Below are 18,322 nucleotides of genomic sequence, written 5' to 3'. Positions count from 1 at the left end.
CATGGGTTGATTACTTGAACTATTGATTGAAGTGGTTTCAATTTTTTAACCTCCAGCAACATCCTCAATCCTAGATTCTGTAGCTTACTAATATAAGAAAAACCTTGTGCTGGTTACTGAAATAAATGTTTTCATGTGATAGGGTCAGTTCCCCTGATTAATTCTTGTATTTTTGTCTGACTGTATATCAAACAAACTTCTAAGTCTTAAACTCTCAGGAGGAGTTGAAAATCAAGTTAATGTCAGATTATACATATAGGCTTTTCCTGGTACAGACTGATGTTTTAGTGAAGGGAACTTCAAAATCTTTAAAACTCTGTTCATAGATCTAATAAGGTACCTTATCCTTAAGAATTCTTATTGGTATCTATTCCATCTAAAAATAAATACGGAGCTAAAGCTTCTCTTCAGTTGTACTTAATTTTACTTGCAGCTGAGCTAATGAGCCTGAATCCCTGTTGCCTTGCATTACTTATCCCAAATAAAACAACCTTGAAGGAGCAACAGGCTGAGACACTGCATCATCATGTCCACTTAAGCTGGCCAGCAGAAATCAGCTTCTGGCAGGCATTTCCTGTCTCTCATGCAAGCCAATTGGATCATTGAAGCCTGATGTGTCATTCTCAGGAAGGAAGACTCACGGTAAAAAGACCCACTGTTTGTTTAGCCTGCTTTCTTGATAATTGCTGCTTGTTGCTTCTTACTTTTGCTTTCAGAACTTACTAACCCAAAAATACCCAAGGGCACAGGAAAAGAGAAAAAAAACTTCCCCACACAACCAAACAACAGAAACTTACCAGCTTACCAAATTTAATAAAACTAAAATGTTTTATTCCATTTATTTAAGTCCATGACCTTATAATTATAACTTGTGCCCAGCCCAAGGTATGGCTGTCCACCTATAAATGGTGTTTTCTCAGGCAGAGGATGAGAGTGCATTTATGGAAGAGCTCTTATGTTTGTATCATCCTATATTGATGGGGTCTGTAATCTCAGGTAGTGTTTCAGAAGACACATTTCAAGGGTTTGTAGGTGCCTCTGCTTCTTGGCAGCAGTGAGAAGATCTTGTCAAAGGAAATTCAGTATTAAAAGCAACTACATGTCTGTCAGAGATGTTGAGGCCAGCCCAGTAACTCAGAAGGCATGGAAGAGACACAGATCCTGAATAGTGGCACAAAGAAGAGAGTTTTGTGCAAGGAACTACTAAACAAAAGGGAGAAAACAGAAGAGCAGACCTACGTGTGACGTGCTTCCTCTTTCACCCTCTAACTATTTAAATCACACTTCTACTACACCCTCAGCAATTACTACATTAACATCAGTTCTTTTTTACTTGTAAAAAGGAAACAAAATAAACAAACCATTGTGGATAGTTTATGTGGACTGTATTTATAATCATCAGTTATTTAAATACTTGTATAATATAACCTCATTTAAACATCTTCTTAAGTTCACATTTGTCTTGCCACAACTTGCACTCAGCAATTTTCCCTCCCCTAGAACCCTGCCTACATGCTTACTACAGTCAAGGTCAGATTTCTGGGAATGTTGACTAGCCATGTACCCATTAAAACACCCACACAGACACAGCACTCCTACTTCAATTTTAAAATGAAGTTTAAAAGAAAATGGTATGAAGTAAACCACAAACACAGATGCTGAAAAAATAGTAATCCCAGCACAACAAGCTTTCAGCTACAGGTGTTAGTATTCTTTTAATCCAAACAACCACATATGGAGTTAGTTTGGACTTAAAATGTCTCTAGCATTTTTTTCAAAGAGCTGTTTACTTTCCCTGCCCCACAACTTTCTTCTCAAGGGTAAGGTGATATAACTGTTGCTACATGTAGTTATTTTGATGCTTTTCTTTGCAGTGTGCTGTCTTTGCTTTTTATTTGAAATAACAGTTAACAGAAAGTGTGAAAGGTCTACTGAAAATGTATTTTAGTAATAGAACAGTTTACTTACTAATATTTAATCAAAGCTTGTTCATAAAGACAAAAAAAACTGATTAAGGCCTCTGAGGTATTGAAAATTTACTGTCAAATCTCTCTTCTAGAAAATTTTTTTATTTTCATTTCTTCTTGCAATATTACACATCATTCTTCAATGCAATAATATTTCTTCTGTCTTTGCTTAGAGTTCACTTTACTACAAATATTAAGCAACTATATTTTTTGTTCTCAAATATTTGAGAAGTTATTTTAAGTTTAGACTACTTGTTCCGCAGGGCGTTTGATTAGTGCATTTCACTATTTGAAGTATTCCTCCATTTGTTCTGAGTTCATGCTTGGGCAGCACTGAAATCCAGAAAAAATTCTTTAAATAATCTTTTTTGGTAGGGGCCAGAAACATTTAAGTAGGGTGAGAGTTTTTTGGGGAGGGCAGTTGAGTGGGAATGAGTTAGGTTTTTTGGTTGTATTTTTTCAGTTTGTGCCTTTTAAAACTGTAGGAGACTAAAGGAGGAACTTGAAAAAGCACAATGAGTAGGTATGAGTCCTCTGCAGGTTGTTGGTATTTCTGCAAGTGCCTTCAGTTTGTGTTTTGAAAAGTGCACGTATTTTTTGTTTGTGAATTGTGGTATAAAGATTTTCTTATGCTGAAGGTGAACCCTCATGGAAAACAAAGTTCTTCTTTTGTTGTTACTCATTAGACTTCTTGAAATAGAACTGCTTATTTGGCTTCAAAATAAGTTTGGGGGGGTGGGGTTTGATTAGAACACAGCACTTCCTGCTTTGCATTTAGAACCAAAAACTGTGGCTTTCCATAATTTGCTTCTCGTTTTTGTAGATGGATTAATATTTTTTTTCCTTCCGGTGTTGTAAAAGGGAGACTAAGACTATATGAAAAATGGGAAAAATGTTGCTTTTCATGTTTCATTTGCCTTTCATGTTAAATCTAATGGGCTACAGTAAAACTTTTCACTTTCCTGAAGGGGCTTTGCCATTCTTTTAAAATAGCAATGTCTTTCTCTCCTTTTCTGCAACTCATTAAAAGATGACTGAGCAGGAGGGAGGAAAATAATCAAAGGGAAATGCTGATAAAACTGATGGAATTTTTCTTCCAGCACTTGAAAGGGAGAGAGATGATATCAGTGTTTTTAAAAATTTGCCTTCAGTATGTCTTTCACCAAAATTTTGAATACTAATAAAACGGAGTGATCAAGGGAGAGGAAAGAGACCTGATTAGTTTAATCAAAAAATCCCAAACAACTAGACACCCTAATATTCCTACATCCTCAAACTCTATATAGAAAGGACATTGAGAACTCTGAGTATCCATTAACCCCTTTATCAATTATACTAGAAGAGCCTGTTGCAGACTAATAGAGTATCAATTGTGTAAATCAGTGAATGATCAATCTTTTCATGTACCTGTTTCCGTAACATAAGGATAAGTCTGAAAACCCTTTCTTAATCACCAAAGTATATCAAAAGAAAATCAAGAAAACATCTCTTTTGTCCTCCATTGCTTCTGCTATATCTGTATGTAGGTATCCTGCTTTTGAAAGCTTAAATTGCTGTGTTTCCCAAGTACATGATGGTTAAAGTCCAGTAACAAAATCAATGCACATGTGTGAGACATTTTTGAATAACAGGAAGAGTTCTTTAAATCAGGCTTTTAACACTCTTATGGAGTTTTTTTTTTTCCCTAAAAGGAAGCATTTCATGATTCTGATATACAACTGGTAAAATAAAGTCAGTTTGGGCTTTTTTTAATTAACATTTTTCTTAAAGGAACAGTTTCTTTCCCAAGTTATATCTTCAATTTTCCTTTTTCTCTTCTGCACTCCCCCATATCCTCCTTCTTATAATTATTTTGACTTAAGCATTCAGAAAGACAGCTTGTGTTTCTGCTTGTATGCATCATGGAGTGAATCTTGGTCTCATTTTAGAATTGCTACAACATACCATGTGTTCTTTAGTCACCCCCTTAAAATGGTAAAAACTTCCTCTCATCTCCTCATAATTGTGAGCTGTTCATACATGTGTAGCTGCTTTATGGATTTTGGGTCCCTGTTTCAGCAGGTCCCTAGTGTATTATCTCTAACTACACACATTGATCAGCTGCATGTTAAAATTACTTTCAAGAGCAGAATAACTTAGTGAAACAAATTGTCTACAGACTGGTGATGTTCAAAAATAAAGGTGCATTAGAAAAGCCAATTTAGTTTGGTTACCCACACAAGGTGACTTTAGGCATATTTTTGTCATTGGCTATGCTGTTGAACGGCTATATAGTGTACCTGGTGAAACCCAGGTGTTAGGATATCTCAGATATATTTTTTTCAATGCTCTTGTTCTTTAGCAATGTGATAGAAAAGTAGTGGGAACTATTGAAAATACTCCTTCAATGGAACAGAGTAAAGCTCTTATGGGGTATTGTAATATTTCATTTATTAGTTGCTAGATACTGCCGTTGTAAAAGAAATACTTTGTCTTTCTCAATTTTTCCTTTTCCCCAGAAAGGATTGAAGGCTTAAGGCGGCTGGTTTCTTTGATTGAAGTTTTCAACCCACAGTTGTATCTTCATTTTTTTGGTTTACCAGAATAGCAAAAGTGGGTCTAGCCCTTAGCACTGTGGCCTGAACGCCTCCCAGCTCCCAAGACTCAATTTTTAGCATTGTGCTGATCAGAAGCTGATGCTGACTTAAGGTGTTAAATACATCAGGTGATTTCTTCTATAGTTTGGAGATGGACTTTTCCAAACAAGCAATATGGTGAGAAACAACTGCCAAGTGTCAACATGCTCTTGGGAACCCAATATACCTCATGCCAAGTTCATTTGGAGGGAAAGTAAAAAAAAAACCACACCACCTCTACCTAAGTCCTCCAGCTGTATGCTTTGTCTTTCTGTCAGCTCTGGTGGGCTGAAACAGCTGATCCCAGTCCTGAGATCAACTGTTCTGTCTTCAGTTAATAACAGTTAATAAGTGGGATAACTTTGTCACTTAATACCTTCCAAAGATGATCAGGGTAAAGACATGACTATCTGCATGTTTCTGCCTATTGGCAGAAACTCTTGACAAAATTAGCCTTGAAATTTGAGTGGTCTGATTAAAAGTCTGTGGTGATTAAGTATCTCATGCATGCTTTTTCATTTAGTCTATTAATGGCAATGGCCCAAAGCCACATCCTGCACCATGATGAAATAAAGTCACACTGGCAGCTAGTTGCTTCAAAAATGGAGCACTAGAACAGTGAATAGTTGCAAGGAGAGTTCTAACACATATAGGTGTTATTAAAAACATCACAGCTGGTTTTGGAGATGCAGAAATAAAATGCTGACCTGGGGGGCCCTCCAGCTGAGCTTCAGTGATGGTGTTTTTGATATCAGCTGTGCAACAGCTCACAGGGTTTTGTGCAGGAGGAAAGCCTTTTTTACTCACAGAAGCCTGGCTGGTTTAAGGTCTTGTTGCATAGTTGAGTTCTGTGCGCAGAAAATATTTGCAAACAGCTCTGCACAAACTTTGTGTGCTTTCTCCAAAGGGCTCTGTATCCTAGCAAAGCCAGGTGGGTAAGAAGGTGAATGCCAGGAAGGCTAGGTGGCTAATGGGAAGCCTGGGTGATGGACACCTCAGGCACATTTCTCATTCCAAGTGTCAGGGACATAAAAATGGCATGGGAATACATTGGGAAGGTCAGTGGGGCTTGCAAAAGTAGAACTTTGCACTTCAGCAAAAACGTGGCAGGAAGTGAGCACTGGAGCAGAAAAATGGTTTCACCAGTCACCAAGGTGTTAGAGTGTAGGAGTCAGCTTGACCTGTACTCCAGGTCAGGCAACCATTACTGAACAAGACCTGTACCCCAATAGCATTGGCAGGCATCTGCTGGGTTGTAGTGACCCCAAAAGAAGAAGTTCCAAGGAGTCATGGGATTGCCCATGTTAATGCCTCATACATATTCCTAACACTCATTTCCCAGTTACCATCACCACTCCCAGTCCCTAGAATGTTCTCCCCTCCTTGTATCCCCATTGGACCCTAGCTTCCCTTACCCTACCTCTGCACCACCTTCCCCTATACCCACTGGACCCTGACCTCGACTCCACCCCCTTTCCTGCCCCACATTTATACTCTGGACCTCCCTACATCTTGGTCTTTGACAACCAACTACAAAGACCTGGTTAGTATTCAGATTTTTGGGCCTCATCCCACATTTATTTTCACTATTATTAAAGTATTTTATGTTGCTAGTTGTGGTCATTGCACCACTCTTATTTTCTGCCACTCTTGCCCTAATATCACAGGAACCCAAAAACATAATGTCGGGGACCACCCTCACCCCCGACATGAGGGTAGCTAATATGTCCCAGGTGGTGTCCCGAGTGCTGTGGGCTTTACATGTGTGGTCTTAGCTGCTGAGGATACTCTCTGGGGAAGGACACCCACATATGAGTGCTAATTTAGGCATTACTACAGTCCTTCTATTTCTGGCATTTCAGTGTCTTTTGTTAGCTGGTAGAAGGGATAAGAGATGTGCCCCATTCAGGTGGTGCAGGGAGTGTCCCGCTGGATGCTGCTGGCGTCTCTTCAAAGGGAAGAGAACACATCATCCTGCAGCACAGATGGGAGGCCGAGTAGATGGTGCAGGGGCAGAGAGGAGAACAGATTACCAGAACTCTCACTGCTGCTTCTACTATGTGTGAAACTCTGCTTTTAAGAGCAGATGTTGAACTGTGACCTTATTAACACCTGACCTCACTGGAAAGAACCCTCACCATCTACCCGGGTGCCCCTTACGGGAAAACCCAGGAGCCTGAGCCCCTTCGAGGGAGCCTCTCCCGGCTTGCTGCAGAAGCCTGCCTGCCACTGCCCAGCTTTGCTGTTTTCTGCTGCTGCCTCGGCCTTTTTCGATATACTTTAACCCGTGACCCCATGTCTGCCCAACCCTCCACGGTTCCCGCTACAGCTCTGGAGTTTCTGCTGCATTTAGTTTGCCAACCCGGTGTCTGTTTACCCCTGTCACTCCAGCTTGCTGCCCTGAGGTTCCTGCTACAGCCCACTTCAGCATCCAGAGGGGCAGTGGGACCGGCTGCCCCCAGGAGCTTGCAAAGGAAGCGCCCTTTCCCTCTCCTTCCCCGGCCCACCCGCCATTGCCCACATGAGGGGACACAGCTGAGCTCCGCCACAGCGGCCCCTGCGGGAAAGGGGGAATCCCTGCACCCGCCGGCCCGGCCGGTGCCACAGCGCCCCTCTGGCTGGGAGCGGAACTGCACCGAGGGGAAGCGCCCGCGGCCGGGAGCGCCTGGGGCCGGGTTTGCACTGCTGCTTGCTGTTGCTGCCGTTGTGTTTGTTTCTCTGCCGTATGTATATATTCTAGTAGAGAACTGGTTTTGCTTTTCTCATATCTTTGCCTGAAAGCCCTATGATTTCAAAGTTATAATAATTTGGAGGGAAGGGAATCATATTTTCCATTCCAAGGGATGTTGCTGCCTTCATTGGCAGACACCAAGCCAGGACATACTTCAGTCATGTTTGGCAGCAGGTGAATTTTGGGTACATCTGTTTTTGATAATGTAGTAGTTGTCCCACAAGAACAGTGAGCAAAGGGAGATTTTTTAAAACCTAGTGCAATGAGGCCTTGATCCTATAACTAAGACTTACCTACAAGAAATACATCACAGAAGATGCGTGATACAGATTATCCAGTCATTGCATCATGATGCTGAGAAAGATGTCTAAATTAGATATGCTGCTCATGATTTAGAAATGGTACCAGTGGTTGTTGCATGAAAACCTGTTCAAACAGGGGGCATGGGCTGAGGAAAGTGGACTAGTTTTGAGGGAGTCTGTTGAATACTCTAACCCCAGAAAAACGATCAGGTTATGTTCTGTTCTTGAAAGCCTTTAGAGCTGCCCATTTCACCCGGCTGATCTGTTTCTTCTTGGCCTGTAGATGTGGGCACCTACAAGATAAAGTCTGTAAGCCCGGACACGTGCAATAAAGAGAGGTAAGAAATACCAGATATTTTCACCAGACATTCTGCAATGGTTAAGTAAGTGTGAGAAAATAAAGTTTAAATAGAAAGCAAGCTTAAACTAATGGTTTGTTTAAACATCAGCATCATAAAAAAAAAAAAAAAAAGTTACTGAATCTTAGCCCAGATGATCACAATCTGTATTTTTAGAGCAAAACTGTTCTGCTTAATCTACTTTTACTGGGTCCTAATAAAGGTTAAGGGCTGGACCTATTTTGGGTGAACTCAGTATCTATTAGGGGCCTGACTTAGTGCCATTGAGCCTCATGCTTGTGACAGGACACTTCTATCCTTACACTGTCAGAATGCATTCTGCCAGTTTGCAGTACTTGTGTAAAGGGATTTAAAATCGAACCGAGTTTCATAAGCATGGTAGAAATCATTCTATAGAAAACTGGTGCCAGATTGCTGACTGAATTCTGCAGGAATGCCTCAAGCAATGGGGATCTTCCCAGCATTTTCTCACTGATTTTATTCTTTAGTCTAAAGGAGGTAGGGAAAGGTGATATTCATAAAAGTAGTAAATTGATTTTATGATCACTTTTATATTAAGTAATATGACAGGCAGCTCATGTTTTACTAGCATCAGTTTTTAAAGTTGGTGCCAAAAATCAGTGCTAGTAAAGCAAAGCCTGTGTGATGGAAGATCAGTACATAGGGAAAAAAACCCCAAAATCTAAGTTTCTCAATGCGTTTTAACCTGACTATAAAAATATATCAAAATGTGTTACCTCATAGGGTTATCTTACATACTTTGTTTAAAGTAGTTAAATTTTGCTGTATTCCTTATCATGCAAATGACTAACATGCATAGCTAGTGGCTGAGAAACTGTTAGTTACCCATCTGTTTCTACCCTGTCCTGGATCTGAGAATCCTAATCCAAAAATTCCACAGCTGGGTATTAGAAATTCAGCCCTGCCAAGTACTAACACTTCTGTGAGTGCAAGTTCAGATCCCTTGTGCAAGTGTGAGATCCTTGTGAGGATTCTTTCCCTTGAATATTCAGCTGATTCTGAGGTGGCCACCTTGCTCTCTTCTTTCTGGTGTCTGGATTTGTCCCTTCCCCAGCCTTTCTTTATGGGCTCTCATGTGCTGCTGATAAAATAAACTTCATGTCAAGAAGTCACACACACCTTGGGGGTTTTGGGGTTTTTTTGTTTTTTTGATATAAAAATCATCTCTTCCAAAACAAAAAGTGCAAACTGAAATTATAATCAGCGTATTTTTGACAGTGCAATTAAATTTATAAATATAAAATACAACTGAATAGTTGTCTTTAGAATTTTACATAAAATTAATACAGTAAACTGCAAATTAAAAACATACACTCATAACTTTTTTTTTCAGAAGCTTTCATAATTATTTTCATAATCAGTCCAAAATCATTCATAGTCATTTCACAACTTCTAAACAGTGTGTGTGCTTTTGGCAAAAGTTGTTGGAGTTGCAAGAATCAGCACTACTTTCTCATCTCTCAAGTTCTGCTTCCAAGATTTCTCCCCAGGTGTTGACATCCATTGGATACATGCTTTTCTCTGGCAAGCTGAATTGTGAAGGAATGTTGCTGTATTTCCCACTAAGCCATTCTTGCTTCACTTTGCTTTTCCAGTAGTTTCTCAACAATGTAATCTGGTAAAAAAACATATAGTCAGATTTTGGAAAGGAACCAATTTAAACTGCATTCAATATAACTAAGTTTAGCAGTAGAAGAGTAGAGCTAGAAAAAGGATTTGGAATATGCCTTTGGGTATCTAGACATTAAGCCCAGGAAGGTGCAATGCTGCTGAGAAGCAGAACATGCACCATTTCCGAATTTTCTGTTCCTACCTCAATTATTTAGTGGTCAAGATGAAAAACCCAAACCAAGAATTTATCTTGTTCCTTTAAAAAGGCACCTCTCACTTTCGGTTTAGTTGGGACCTTTATCTTTTGTTTGGAGGCTGGCTGAATTCTTCTCTTCTGCCAGTCTTTTAGGGCAAGAAAATGTAGACTCACTGTAGACTCACTGTTTGTTGCTTCTATTTCAAATGCCCTCCACAGAAAACAGAGTTGTAGGATGACGGTCAGCGCTGAGGTTGTGCGGGGCAGCAGGAGGACTAATGCTGAGCCTGACAGGAAAATGGACAGTCATGCTTTTTACCTCTCAGGCTATTTTACCAGATGTCCGTCTCCGCTGTCACCGCCGCTGGCCCGCCCCACAACCCTGGGATGGCAGCGACGCGCTGATGTCATTTCCTTACACATTTCTATCGGCCCTCCTAGCAGCCCCGTCACTGTCACTGGCGGTGTTCTGCCGCTGGAGGTCGATTTACCTTCCAGGAATACCCGTTCCCTCGGTCGCAGTCGATCTCCCGCTGGCACACGGCGCGCACGGCCAGGCAGTGGTGCCGCCACAACCGCTCGTTGCTCTCGATGACGCGGTGCCAGCCCTTGCACGTCAAGGACGCGTGACACAAGCTCTCGACATCCAGCCCGCTGAAAATCCGGGAGCTGATCTCGGGAGGAAGGGCAGACACGAAGTCACCCAGTCCTCCTCCTCCTCCTCCCTCGGCGCTGTCCCGGCCGGCAGAGCGCTCCGCGTCCATCCCCGCGGCCTCCGTGTGTGCAGGCGGCCGCCGCCGGCAGCGCTCCGGACCGACTGGCTGCCTGCCTGCTGCCATGTCCCCGTGGGGCGCTGGTTTCGGGGCTGATCTCCGCAGTTTCGGGAGCACGGAGGCGGTGCCGCCCCACGGCTCCGGGAAGCCGCGCGTCGCGGGCCGGCCGCGCGTCATCAGGCGGCGGCGGCGGCTCCTGCCGGGCTCGGCACCACCTCCTCTCCAGTGCCGGCGGCTCCGGAACCCTGCAGCACAGGCCGGCCCGGCCTCGCAGAGCCGCGGGCCCGAGGTGGCGACGCCCGCTCTCAGGGCCGGAGCGGTTCGTGTCTGCAGCCGCGGGACGGGAAGGGGAGCGCTGCAGCCCCGACCCGGCTCTGCCGCAGGTGGAAGGGGCGGGGAAAGCTCGGCTCCGGCGGAGGGCAGCGAGGGTGATTGGGAGGGTGAAGCATCTCTCGTAGGAGGAGAGGCTGGGGGAACGGGGCCTGTTCAGCTTCGAGAAGCTGAGAGGGGACCTCATTCCTCACTATAAATATCTAAGAGTGCCGAGAGCATGGGCCAGCTGTACCCGCTCTTGCAGAGCAGTAGGACAAGAAGAAATGGGCAGAAACTGATGCACAGACGTTCCACCTGAATATAAGGAAGAGTTTCTCTACTGTGCAGTGGCTGCACATGGAACAGATCGCCCAGAGAGGCTGTGGAGTGTCTCTCAGTGGAGATATTCCAGAACCATCTGGATGCAGTCCCGTGCCATGTGTTCTGGGATGGCCCTGGAGCAGGGAAGTGGAGCCAGATGACCCACTATGGTCCCATTGAACCTCACCATCCTGGGGTTTTTGTAAGCTCCTGCAGAGCTGAAGGGGTGAGGGCAGAGTTTGCCCCCTGGTATTTCTCTTCATAGGGTGACAAAGCAGAAGTTCTGCTGGTCAGTGTGCTGTCTCTGCGGTGGAAAAAGTTCTGGAAGGGTTGGCAGAGGCTAACTCCCCTGTGCTTCTGTGCAGGGAATGCTGCAGCAATTAGACTTGTTTTTCCCTAATTATTTGTGCTGGTGAATTGAGTAGTGGAAAGGCAATGTGTTGAAGGGAAAGCAGTTTGCAATTTGAGTGTGCTCCCATAAAAAGCATTTTAGATTAAGTGGCTCAGAACTGAGGCTTTTGAAACTAGCACCTGAGTATCTAGTGTCACCTCAGTGCTGCAGGCTTGTAGCCTGTGGTGAGAACTTGCTGGGAAGTGCTTCCTTCATTGGGCATCTGATCCTGAAAACTGCATCTTAAAACTGCTGCCTGACTTTTAGGATAGGATCAGATTTTGGGGAGTTGTTCAGATTTACCATAAAGCAAATTCTGAGATGCAATTTCAGCTTTCTAGAAGTTTTGTCATGGCAGCAACCAGTGTAAATTATGTACTTAAACCCCAAAACACCACAGTCATGGTCAGCAGTTATTAGAGAGTCTTTTCTTCAAAACCTTTTAGGTTTGAAGCAAAAGGAAGGTGCGTTTATTTCCTCTAGGTTGATGTAAGAGGATGTTGACAGTCAGTTTCAAACTGCATTTGTTAATGGCAGACATTCAGACCAGCTTTTGCGTTTGAGTCAAAACTGCATGTTTATATTTGTAATATGTGATTAGCTAAAATTGATTTTGTTTTGTCAGAAAAAAAATAGAAGCACCAACTGTTCATGCTGTTGAGATGTCCTGTATTCCATTGTTAATGGAACCAGCATGTTCCAGCTCTGAGGTCCAGGGAGCTGAAAAAAAGAGGAATAATGATGCTGCCTACAGACTTTTGGTGGGTGCTTAAGTTTTTAACAAAATTTAGCATTTGTAAGCATGTGTTGGAAGTTAAGGAGGTATTGTATTTTCTGTACAAAATAAATGTCAGCCTTTGCTGTAGTTGAAATCTCGGGGGTGGACTGGCTCAGGAAATTCAAAATGGTAGTGCTGTTTTCAGTAAATAATGAATCTGACTTTGGTGTATTTGCATTGTTTTTACAGAAATTTACAGTTTGATTACTTTCTGGAGAAATAAATTGTAGGAATGCAAGAAAGACTTTTCTGTTTGTGGGGTTTGGGTGTTTGTTTTTTTTTTTTTCTTGGACAAACAGGCTTTTGTTAAACTTGCTCCTTCTGTTACATCTATGTGGGGAAACTCTGGAGCAAGATGGTGGTAAAACTCTTCTATGAATCTTTCAGTTTGTAGCCTTTTAGATATTTATTCAAAAGATCTAAGAAGTTTTGTCTTGTTTTGTTTTGGTGTGTTTTGTTTTGTTTGCATGAATGTTCCTGTAGATGTTGTTTTTCTGAGTGGGTGGAAACTGCAAAAGCAAAATGTTTGAGTGATGGTCCCCATACAAAAAGTACGTGGTTACCCAGACTGCTTTTGAAGGGCATAACTGAGTAAAAACTGTTCTAATTTCCCCTCACTCTTCTGGATAAAGGCACTAAGCAGTAAATGTTGTTTCAGATTCCTCTTCCTGATAATAATGACAGCAAACAGTCAAAATCTATTCAAAGAAAGAGAGTGCTTCCATCTTGGATGCTGGAAAGAGATCTGGTGCAGAGGGTTTCCAAGCCTGTAATGACAGGAGGTAGGTTTGCAGTGTAATAACAATTGCATTCCAATATGAATTTCTGTGCTTTGATATAATTTTAAAAATTATAATGGTGGTGGTAGGAAGTATTAATTTGCTACTTCTCTTTACATGCTCTTCCTTTGTCATCAGCCCTATGGGTGTGATAGAGCTCTTTTTCATCAGCTAATTTTCTTTCTGTTCTTTTTGTTTTTAGTGCTAGATCATAAACTCTGTTTGTACAGCTGAGCATTGCATGTTCTGGAGCCCTTTCCTATAAACTTGCCTATTTTGTATGTAAATTCTATCTATTCTATGTATCTTTAATTCCTAGTCTTCTCCACACATAAGTCACACTTAGTGCCCTTCTAAATTTAGATTCTTAATTTCACAGGTTTTAAAGGTAGAAGGGTTTGAGTGATGTTACATGTTAATTTTTTAATCATTACTGAATCAAACTTGGTTATTTATTTGAAAATTTATTCCTAGGAGGAGCAGTTCATTACAGTCTGATAGTTTCTTACCAACATGAGGCTAAAATAGTATTGCATTTCCTCCTATTCTTGCAGGAAAAGAAATTGCTAGACCTATCATGAACTGCTGCATATTAGCAGTGACAGTAGGAGAAGGCTGTGTTCAGTCACTGTCAGTGGGACACATAAGGTGCCTATGCATCAGCACAAGCTCAAGAAGATTTTCTAACATGTCTGACTTTGGTCGTGGGAGCTTCTAAAACTGCCTCTAGACAATCTTTCTACATGGCATTTATTGCCCTTGTGGCTTGTATTGATGGAACAGGAGGGCTAAAGAAGTGAGAGGAGGAGATTTTGTCATTCCCTGTGCTGAATGCAGCACACCCCGCCCTGTTTGCCCTTCCATGGGGAGGTGTGAAGTGGTTTGGGTGCAAACTGTTGAGTTTTCTTTGCTGATCAGTCCAAGTGTGTGTACTGTGGCTGTGGAGTGTGTCTGCTCCCCTGTGTGCAGCAGTTCTGCTTTAGTCACTCTCTCTTCACCTGCTGTTTCTGCTGAGATGCTGTGATGAATTTGGCTCTTAATGCCAAGCAGCCCCACAGGAGTATGTTCTGCAGTGTCTGGCCAGTTGCTTTTTCTCTCCTGTTGTAAATACAGGTGTCTGTGTGCACTGATGAGGGCAACTATGGCTTTAAACACATCATTGATGTACCATCCACCACACTGCCTATTCTTTTCCTTAAAGGCTAGTTTGGAAAAAAAATTTAAGATGCCAAAGAAAATCTATGTTTCAGTAATATTTTCTTTCATCCCTCTTTTAAATCTAGACTGTTTCTTCCTGCCTTATTTATATAAAAATTATGGGAGAAATACTCTTCTCATTATAAGAAAGTTGAGTGTCTAAGAGCCTTCTCTCCAAGGGAGAGTGGCTGCCTCCACTCTTTGTCAGCCCATTGGCCTCCACAGTTGTTCAGATTAGGAGCTCTGTGGGTGAGCTGTATAAGCTGTATAAGGCCTGACCTTAAGGGGGAGCTGGGGGTACATGCAAACATTATTGGAACTGTTTTCAAAGTGTTTTTCACAGCAGTTGATGTTTCTCATGACATGTGCCCAGTGTTCTGCTTTAATGATTTCTCGTGTCAGCATTTCACTGAAAAAGTTACATTCTGAAAGTACTCTTTTCCTTTTCTTTTTTAAGGTAGTAGGAAGAAAAAGGGCCAAGGACGGGGAGGTCATACAGAGTCATTAAAATCAGAAGTATGTGTACAGCAGAAAAAAATATTGGCTTCAGAAGAAGCTATAGAGCATTTTGAAGGTGGAGAGCAAGATCAAGGGAAAAGGAGCTGCCTTTCCATCCCTGTTCCTTCATCTCAGGTAACTTTTTGGCTCAGAGTAGAACCATGATATCACAGGAAATGAGAATATAGTTGGCAATGTCGTGTTGAAGGGTGAGTGTATAACACAGCTTTTTGTTCTATGTGTTCTGCTCAGGATTTGTTGTTTTGAAATACCAGTCCATTGGTTAGCTCTGTAGCAGGGATCATGGAATCCTCAAAGATTTGGTTTTCTGCATTTTCTTCTAAGGATCTGGGTCTTGGGCCCCAAACATCCTGCAGAAGTACCAGACTTTGAGCTTTGCAGCAAGGGGTAGGAATGTGTGGGCCAGAGCACTGCTTCTAGAAGTGGCTGGTGCATGTGGTTTCTTTTTCTGGGAACCTTTGGGTCTAGGTGATTATGTGATACTGATACAATGTGACACTGGGCTTTGTTCAAGCTATTGCCATTTCTTGTAGGTGAGGGTTTATGGTCAGATGAGGACGGTGTGTGGCTCAGCATTTGCTGTGTTTCAAAGGAAAGTAGCATGGAGTGTGCTTATACCACCATCTCAAAATCTGAGTCAAAAAAATGGAAAGAGGAAGAAAAAGTAGGCCTGAAACCCAAAACGATTTGTGGGTGAGCAATGAGTGAACAGACCCTTTGGTCCAGCTTGTCCAGTGTATCTGTGACCTCACAGTAAATCCTCGCTATTAACATCCTGCAAGTGGTGAAAAGAGAAGGATCTTTGCTAAATATAAACAAAGCATATCCTGGTGAGAGCAAACTGAGGATTTGACTGACCTTTTTCCTTTAAGTGAACCACTTGGGGAGGTGTTTTTAATGTCTGGCATTAAAATTGCTTGGGTGTGTTCTAGGATCTAATGAAATACTAAAAATGCTTCTGACACTGAAAATTATTGGGGTTTTTGTTTTACCAAAAACAAATAATGAAACAAACCCTACATGGAGAGCAAGTAGTTGTTTTGGTATAACAGTGGTCCACTAGGTGCATAAATAAAAATAAAAGTTGCTGAACTATTTTCTCTTTGCCAGGTTATGATATGAGTGACTACATAATGAATTATTCCATTTTGCAATTTGGAAACCTTACTTATTTTCACCTAGTAATTTCATAAATCATTTTAATCTCCAGTGCAGTTTAAGAAATTACTTTCAGGACTTCGCAGAAAAACTTGTATATTAGGGAAAGAAAGAGTAATAGCCACAGAGAGCTCTGAAAGACTGTACTTTGGATATCATAACCTAAATCACTGTCCTGCTGTCGTGTTTAATTGAGAAGATTGAACCTCGTGTCAATTGAGAAAATGTTGTGCAGGGAAGAAAGCAGAACTATCTGAACTGTAGTTGGAAGCGAGCACCAGAAGGTGCCAAGGCCCCTCACATGCTGTCCCAGCATTGAGCACTGGTGGCTTTTGCTTACCCTGGATCACAGCCTGGAGCATAGCTGATCCTAAGCTGATCCAAGTCTTCTGTCTCCTTACGTATAATACAGTAGGTGGGTTAAAATACATGGTAGAGAACTCACAAGTGGTTATGGCAAATAACAGTAATTTATGCTTTCTTTTGCAAAGGAAGGCTTATTTCTTACGTTGCAGTTGATTGCTGAGCTGTTTTGGGAGTTGTCTTTGTCTCCCAGTTGAGACACTAAATGTGCTTCTGTGAGGATCATCTGATATTAATGCTGACTTTGCCCTTTCTTAGTCATGTTACTGCTCAAATGCAATTGTCTCTGTTTTTGGATAACATTTTATGAAACTTGCATTGAAAGGAACAAAATCAAAACACTGGCTGATTTTTAAGCTCTGCCAAACACACTTGTGTAAACTAAGTATAAATTTATGGGAGGGGAAGCATAGATTATAATCTTTAGAAAGCAGAGACCTTTGAATAGTTCTAGGATGTATCAAAGTAGTTGAGCCTTGAATAGGTTCCAGGTAATGTCTCAAGTTGTCAGGACAGTGTTCTTTCCTCAGTTGTGTATCTCATATTCTTTTTCTAAAGTACACATTTCTTATTTTAGATGTGCATTTTTTTCCAAAATTTAAAATGCAGTTTGTGTCAAAACAGAAATATTTGCTTAATGATGTCTATGACAGACTGTTATGATATAGAGTCATGAGCCGAAGCATTTAAGATGTATCAATGTGGGATTAACCTAAGGGTATGTATCCTGTGTTCCCGTATATTTTCTGTATAGATAAATACATACATACTCTTTATGTCTTGGTGCTTAAATTATTAAGAAATTCAATAAATTGATAATTCCTTAATCATTTAAATTGATTCTTGAGTAGCAGCCTACATTCTTCTACAGTCTACTACATCTTCATCTACTAATCCCCAATAATTTTTCAGGAGCAGTGCTTTTAATTGTAAATTAATTTAAACTAGTCCTTGGACTGTTTACAAACTGAGGTGGTGAGAGAAGAGGTCATGTTGCGAGTGAACTGAGGCTGAGGAAGAAAGCAGTTAGATAAGTTTTTCTTTTAAGAATGTGTGCTCTCTGTGTGTTTTCTGAACTTGAGTTTTTTATTCAGCAGCTGTGTTTAGTAGTGAACTAGAGTTTGGGCTGTAGAAGATTTTTAAGGTCTGGACCAGACAATCTTTCAAGGTCCTTTCTAACCTGTGCTGTTCTGTAACTGATTTTGAAAGCAGGGATGATGAGAGACAGGTTTACTTCAGAGCTTTTAATTCTGAGGAGTGTAAATTTCCAGGTTCTTAAAAGTGTAACCTTGTTCCACAGAGTACATCTGGATTTCCTTTTGAGACTATCATGAGGGATATGGAAGGAAGCGGCAAGACTGGAACAAAAATTCCTAGAAATTCTCTGGAAAAAAATGATAATCAGCTGCACAGCATGTGGTCTAAAAGAGTTGGTCAAATCTCCAGTGAAGACAATAGAATTGAGGAAACAGAAAACAAAGAGCAGATTACTGGTTGTACAAGCCAACAAGCTCACTGGGACAGGACTTCCCAATATTTTGGTGCCCAGGAAGGGATTCTTGAGCCTGATGTAAATCTGGACTACAGCACTGAGATTTGTGATTCAGCAAGAAGTACAGATGCTTCAGAAAGCTCCAAACAGATGCAGCATAAGAGGACACCTTGCATGTATGGAAGTAGCTGTTACAGGTAAAGCAAAATTAAAACTAGCTTAGGTTATCTTCTTTTTCAGAAGTAACATATTAGCTATGGAAGAGAAAACTGTAAAGTTGTTACAAGCTTTGATTTGGAAAAAAATCTTTTGGTGAGCAGGGGACTGAGGAGAAACAAATAGCAGAATACTAATTTTAGATGGATGAAAGGAGGAGCTGGGATGTCTTGCTAACTCCTAATACAACCCAAACAAAGGATGAAGTACTTGACCAAATT

General features: G+C 41.4%; 2 protein-coding genes across 3 annotated transcripts in view; one reads left to right on the top strand and one right to left on the bottom strand.

Annotated features, from left to right (window-relative positions):
• Positions 1 to 18,322, top strand: part of APLF (aprataxin and PNKP like factor) — a 90,371-nt gene that overhangs the window by 60,302 nt on the left and 11,747 nt on the right. The window contains exons 1-5 of one of the 2 annotated variants that reach the window (XM_079297596.1): positions 10,477 to 10,864; positions 12,225 to 12,360; positions 13,036 to 13,163; positions 14,815 to 14,986; positions 17,694 to 18,082. In XM_079297596.1, the coding sequence (XP_079153722.1) occupies positions 12,262 to 12,360; positions 13,036 to 13,163; positions 14,815 to 14,986; positions 17,694 to 18,082 (788 nt within the window). In that variant the 5' untranslated portion in view covers positions 10,477 to 10,864; positions 12,225 to 12,261. Of the gene's footprint in view, positions 1 to 10,476; positions 10,865 to 12,224; positions 12,361 to 13,035; positions 13,164 to 14,814; positions 14,987 to 17,693; positions 18,083 to 18,322 lie in introns of those variants that run through there. The other variant, XM_079297597.1, reaches the window with a different exon arrangement.
• FBXO48 (F-box protein 48) lies at positions 9,123 to 10,752 on the bottom strand (the record flags this gene model as incomplete). The annotated part of the gene is made up of 2 exons (XM_079297615.1): positions 9,123 to 9,610; positions 10,294 to 10,752. 2 exons carry the CDS (start codon positions 10,750 to 10,752, stop codon positions 9,449 to 9,451), a joined length of 621 nt encoding a protein of 206 aa, XP_079153741.1. The 3' UTR covers positions 9,123 to 9,448.

The sequence above is a fragment of the Erithacus rubecula genome, assembly GCF_903797595.1.
Source record: "Erithacus rubecula genome assembly, chromosome: 2".
Taxonomy (NCBI): Eukaryota; Metazoa; Chordata; class Aves; order Passeriformes; family Muscicapidae; genus Erithacus; species Erithacus rubecula.
The sequence above is the reverse complement of the archived record's forward strand: the minus strand, read 5'-3'. Positions and strand labels throughout refer to the sequence as shown.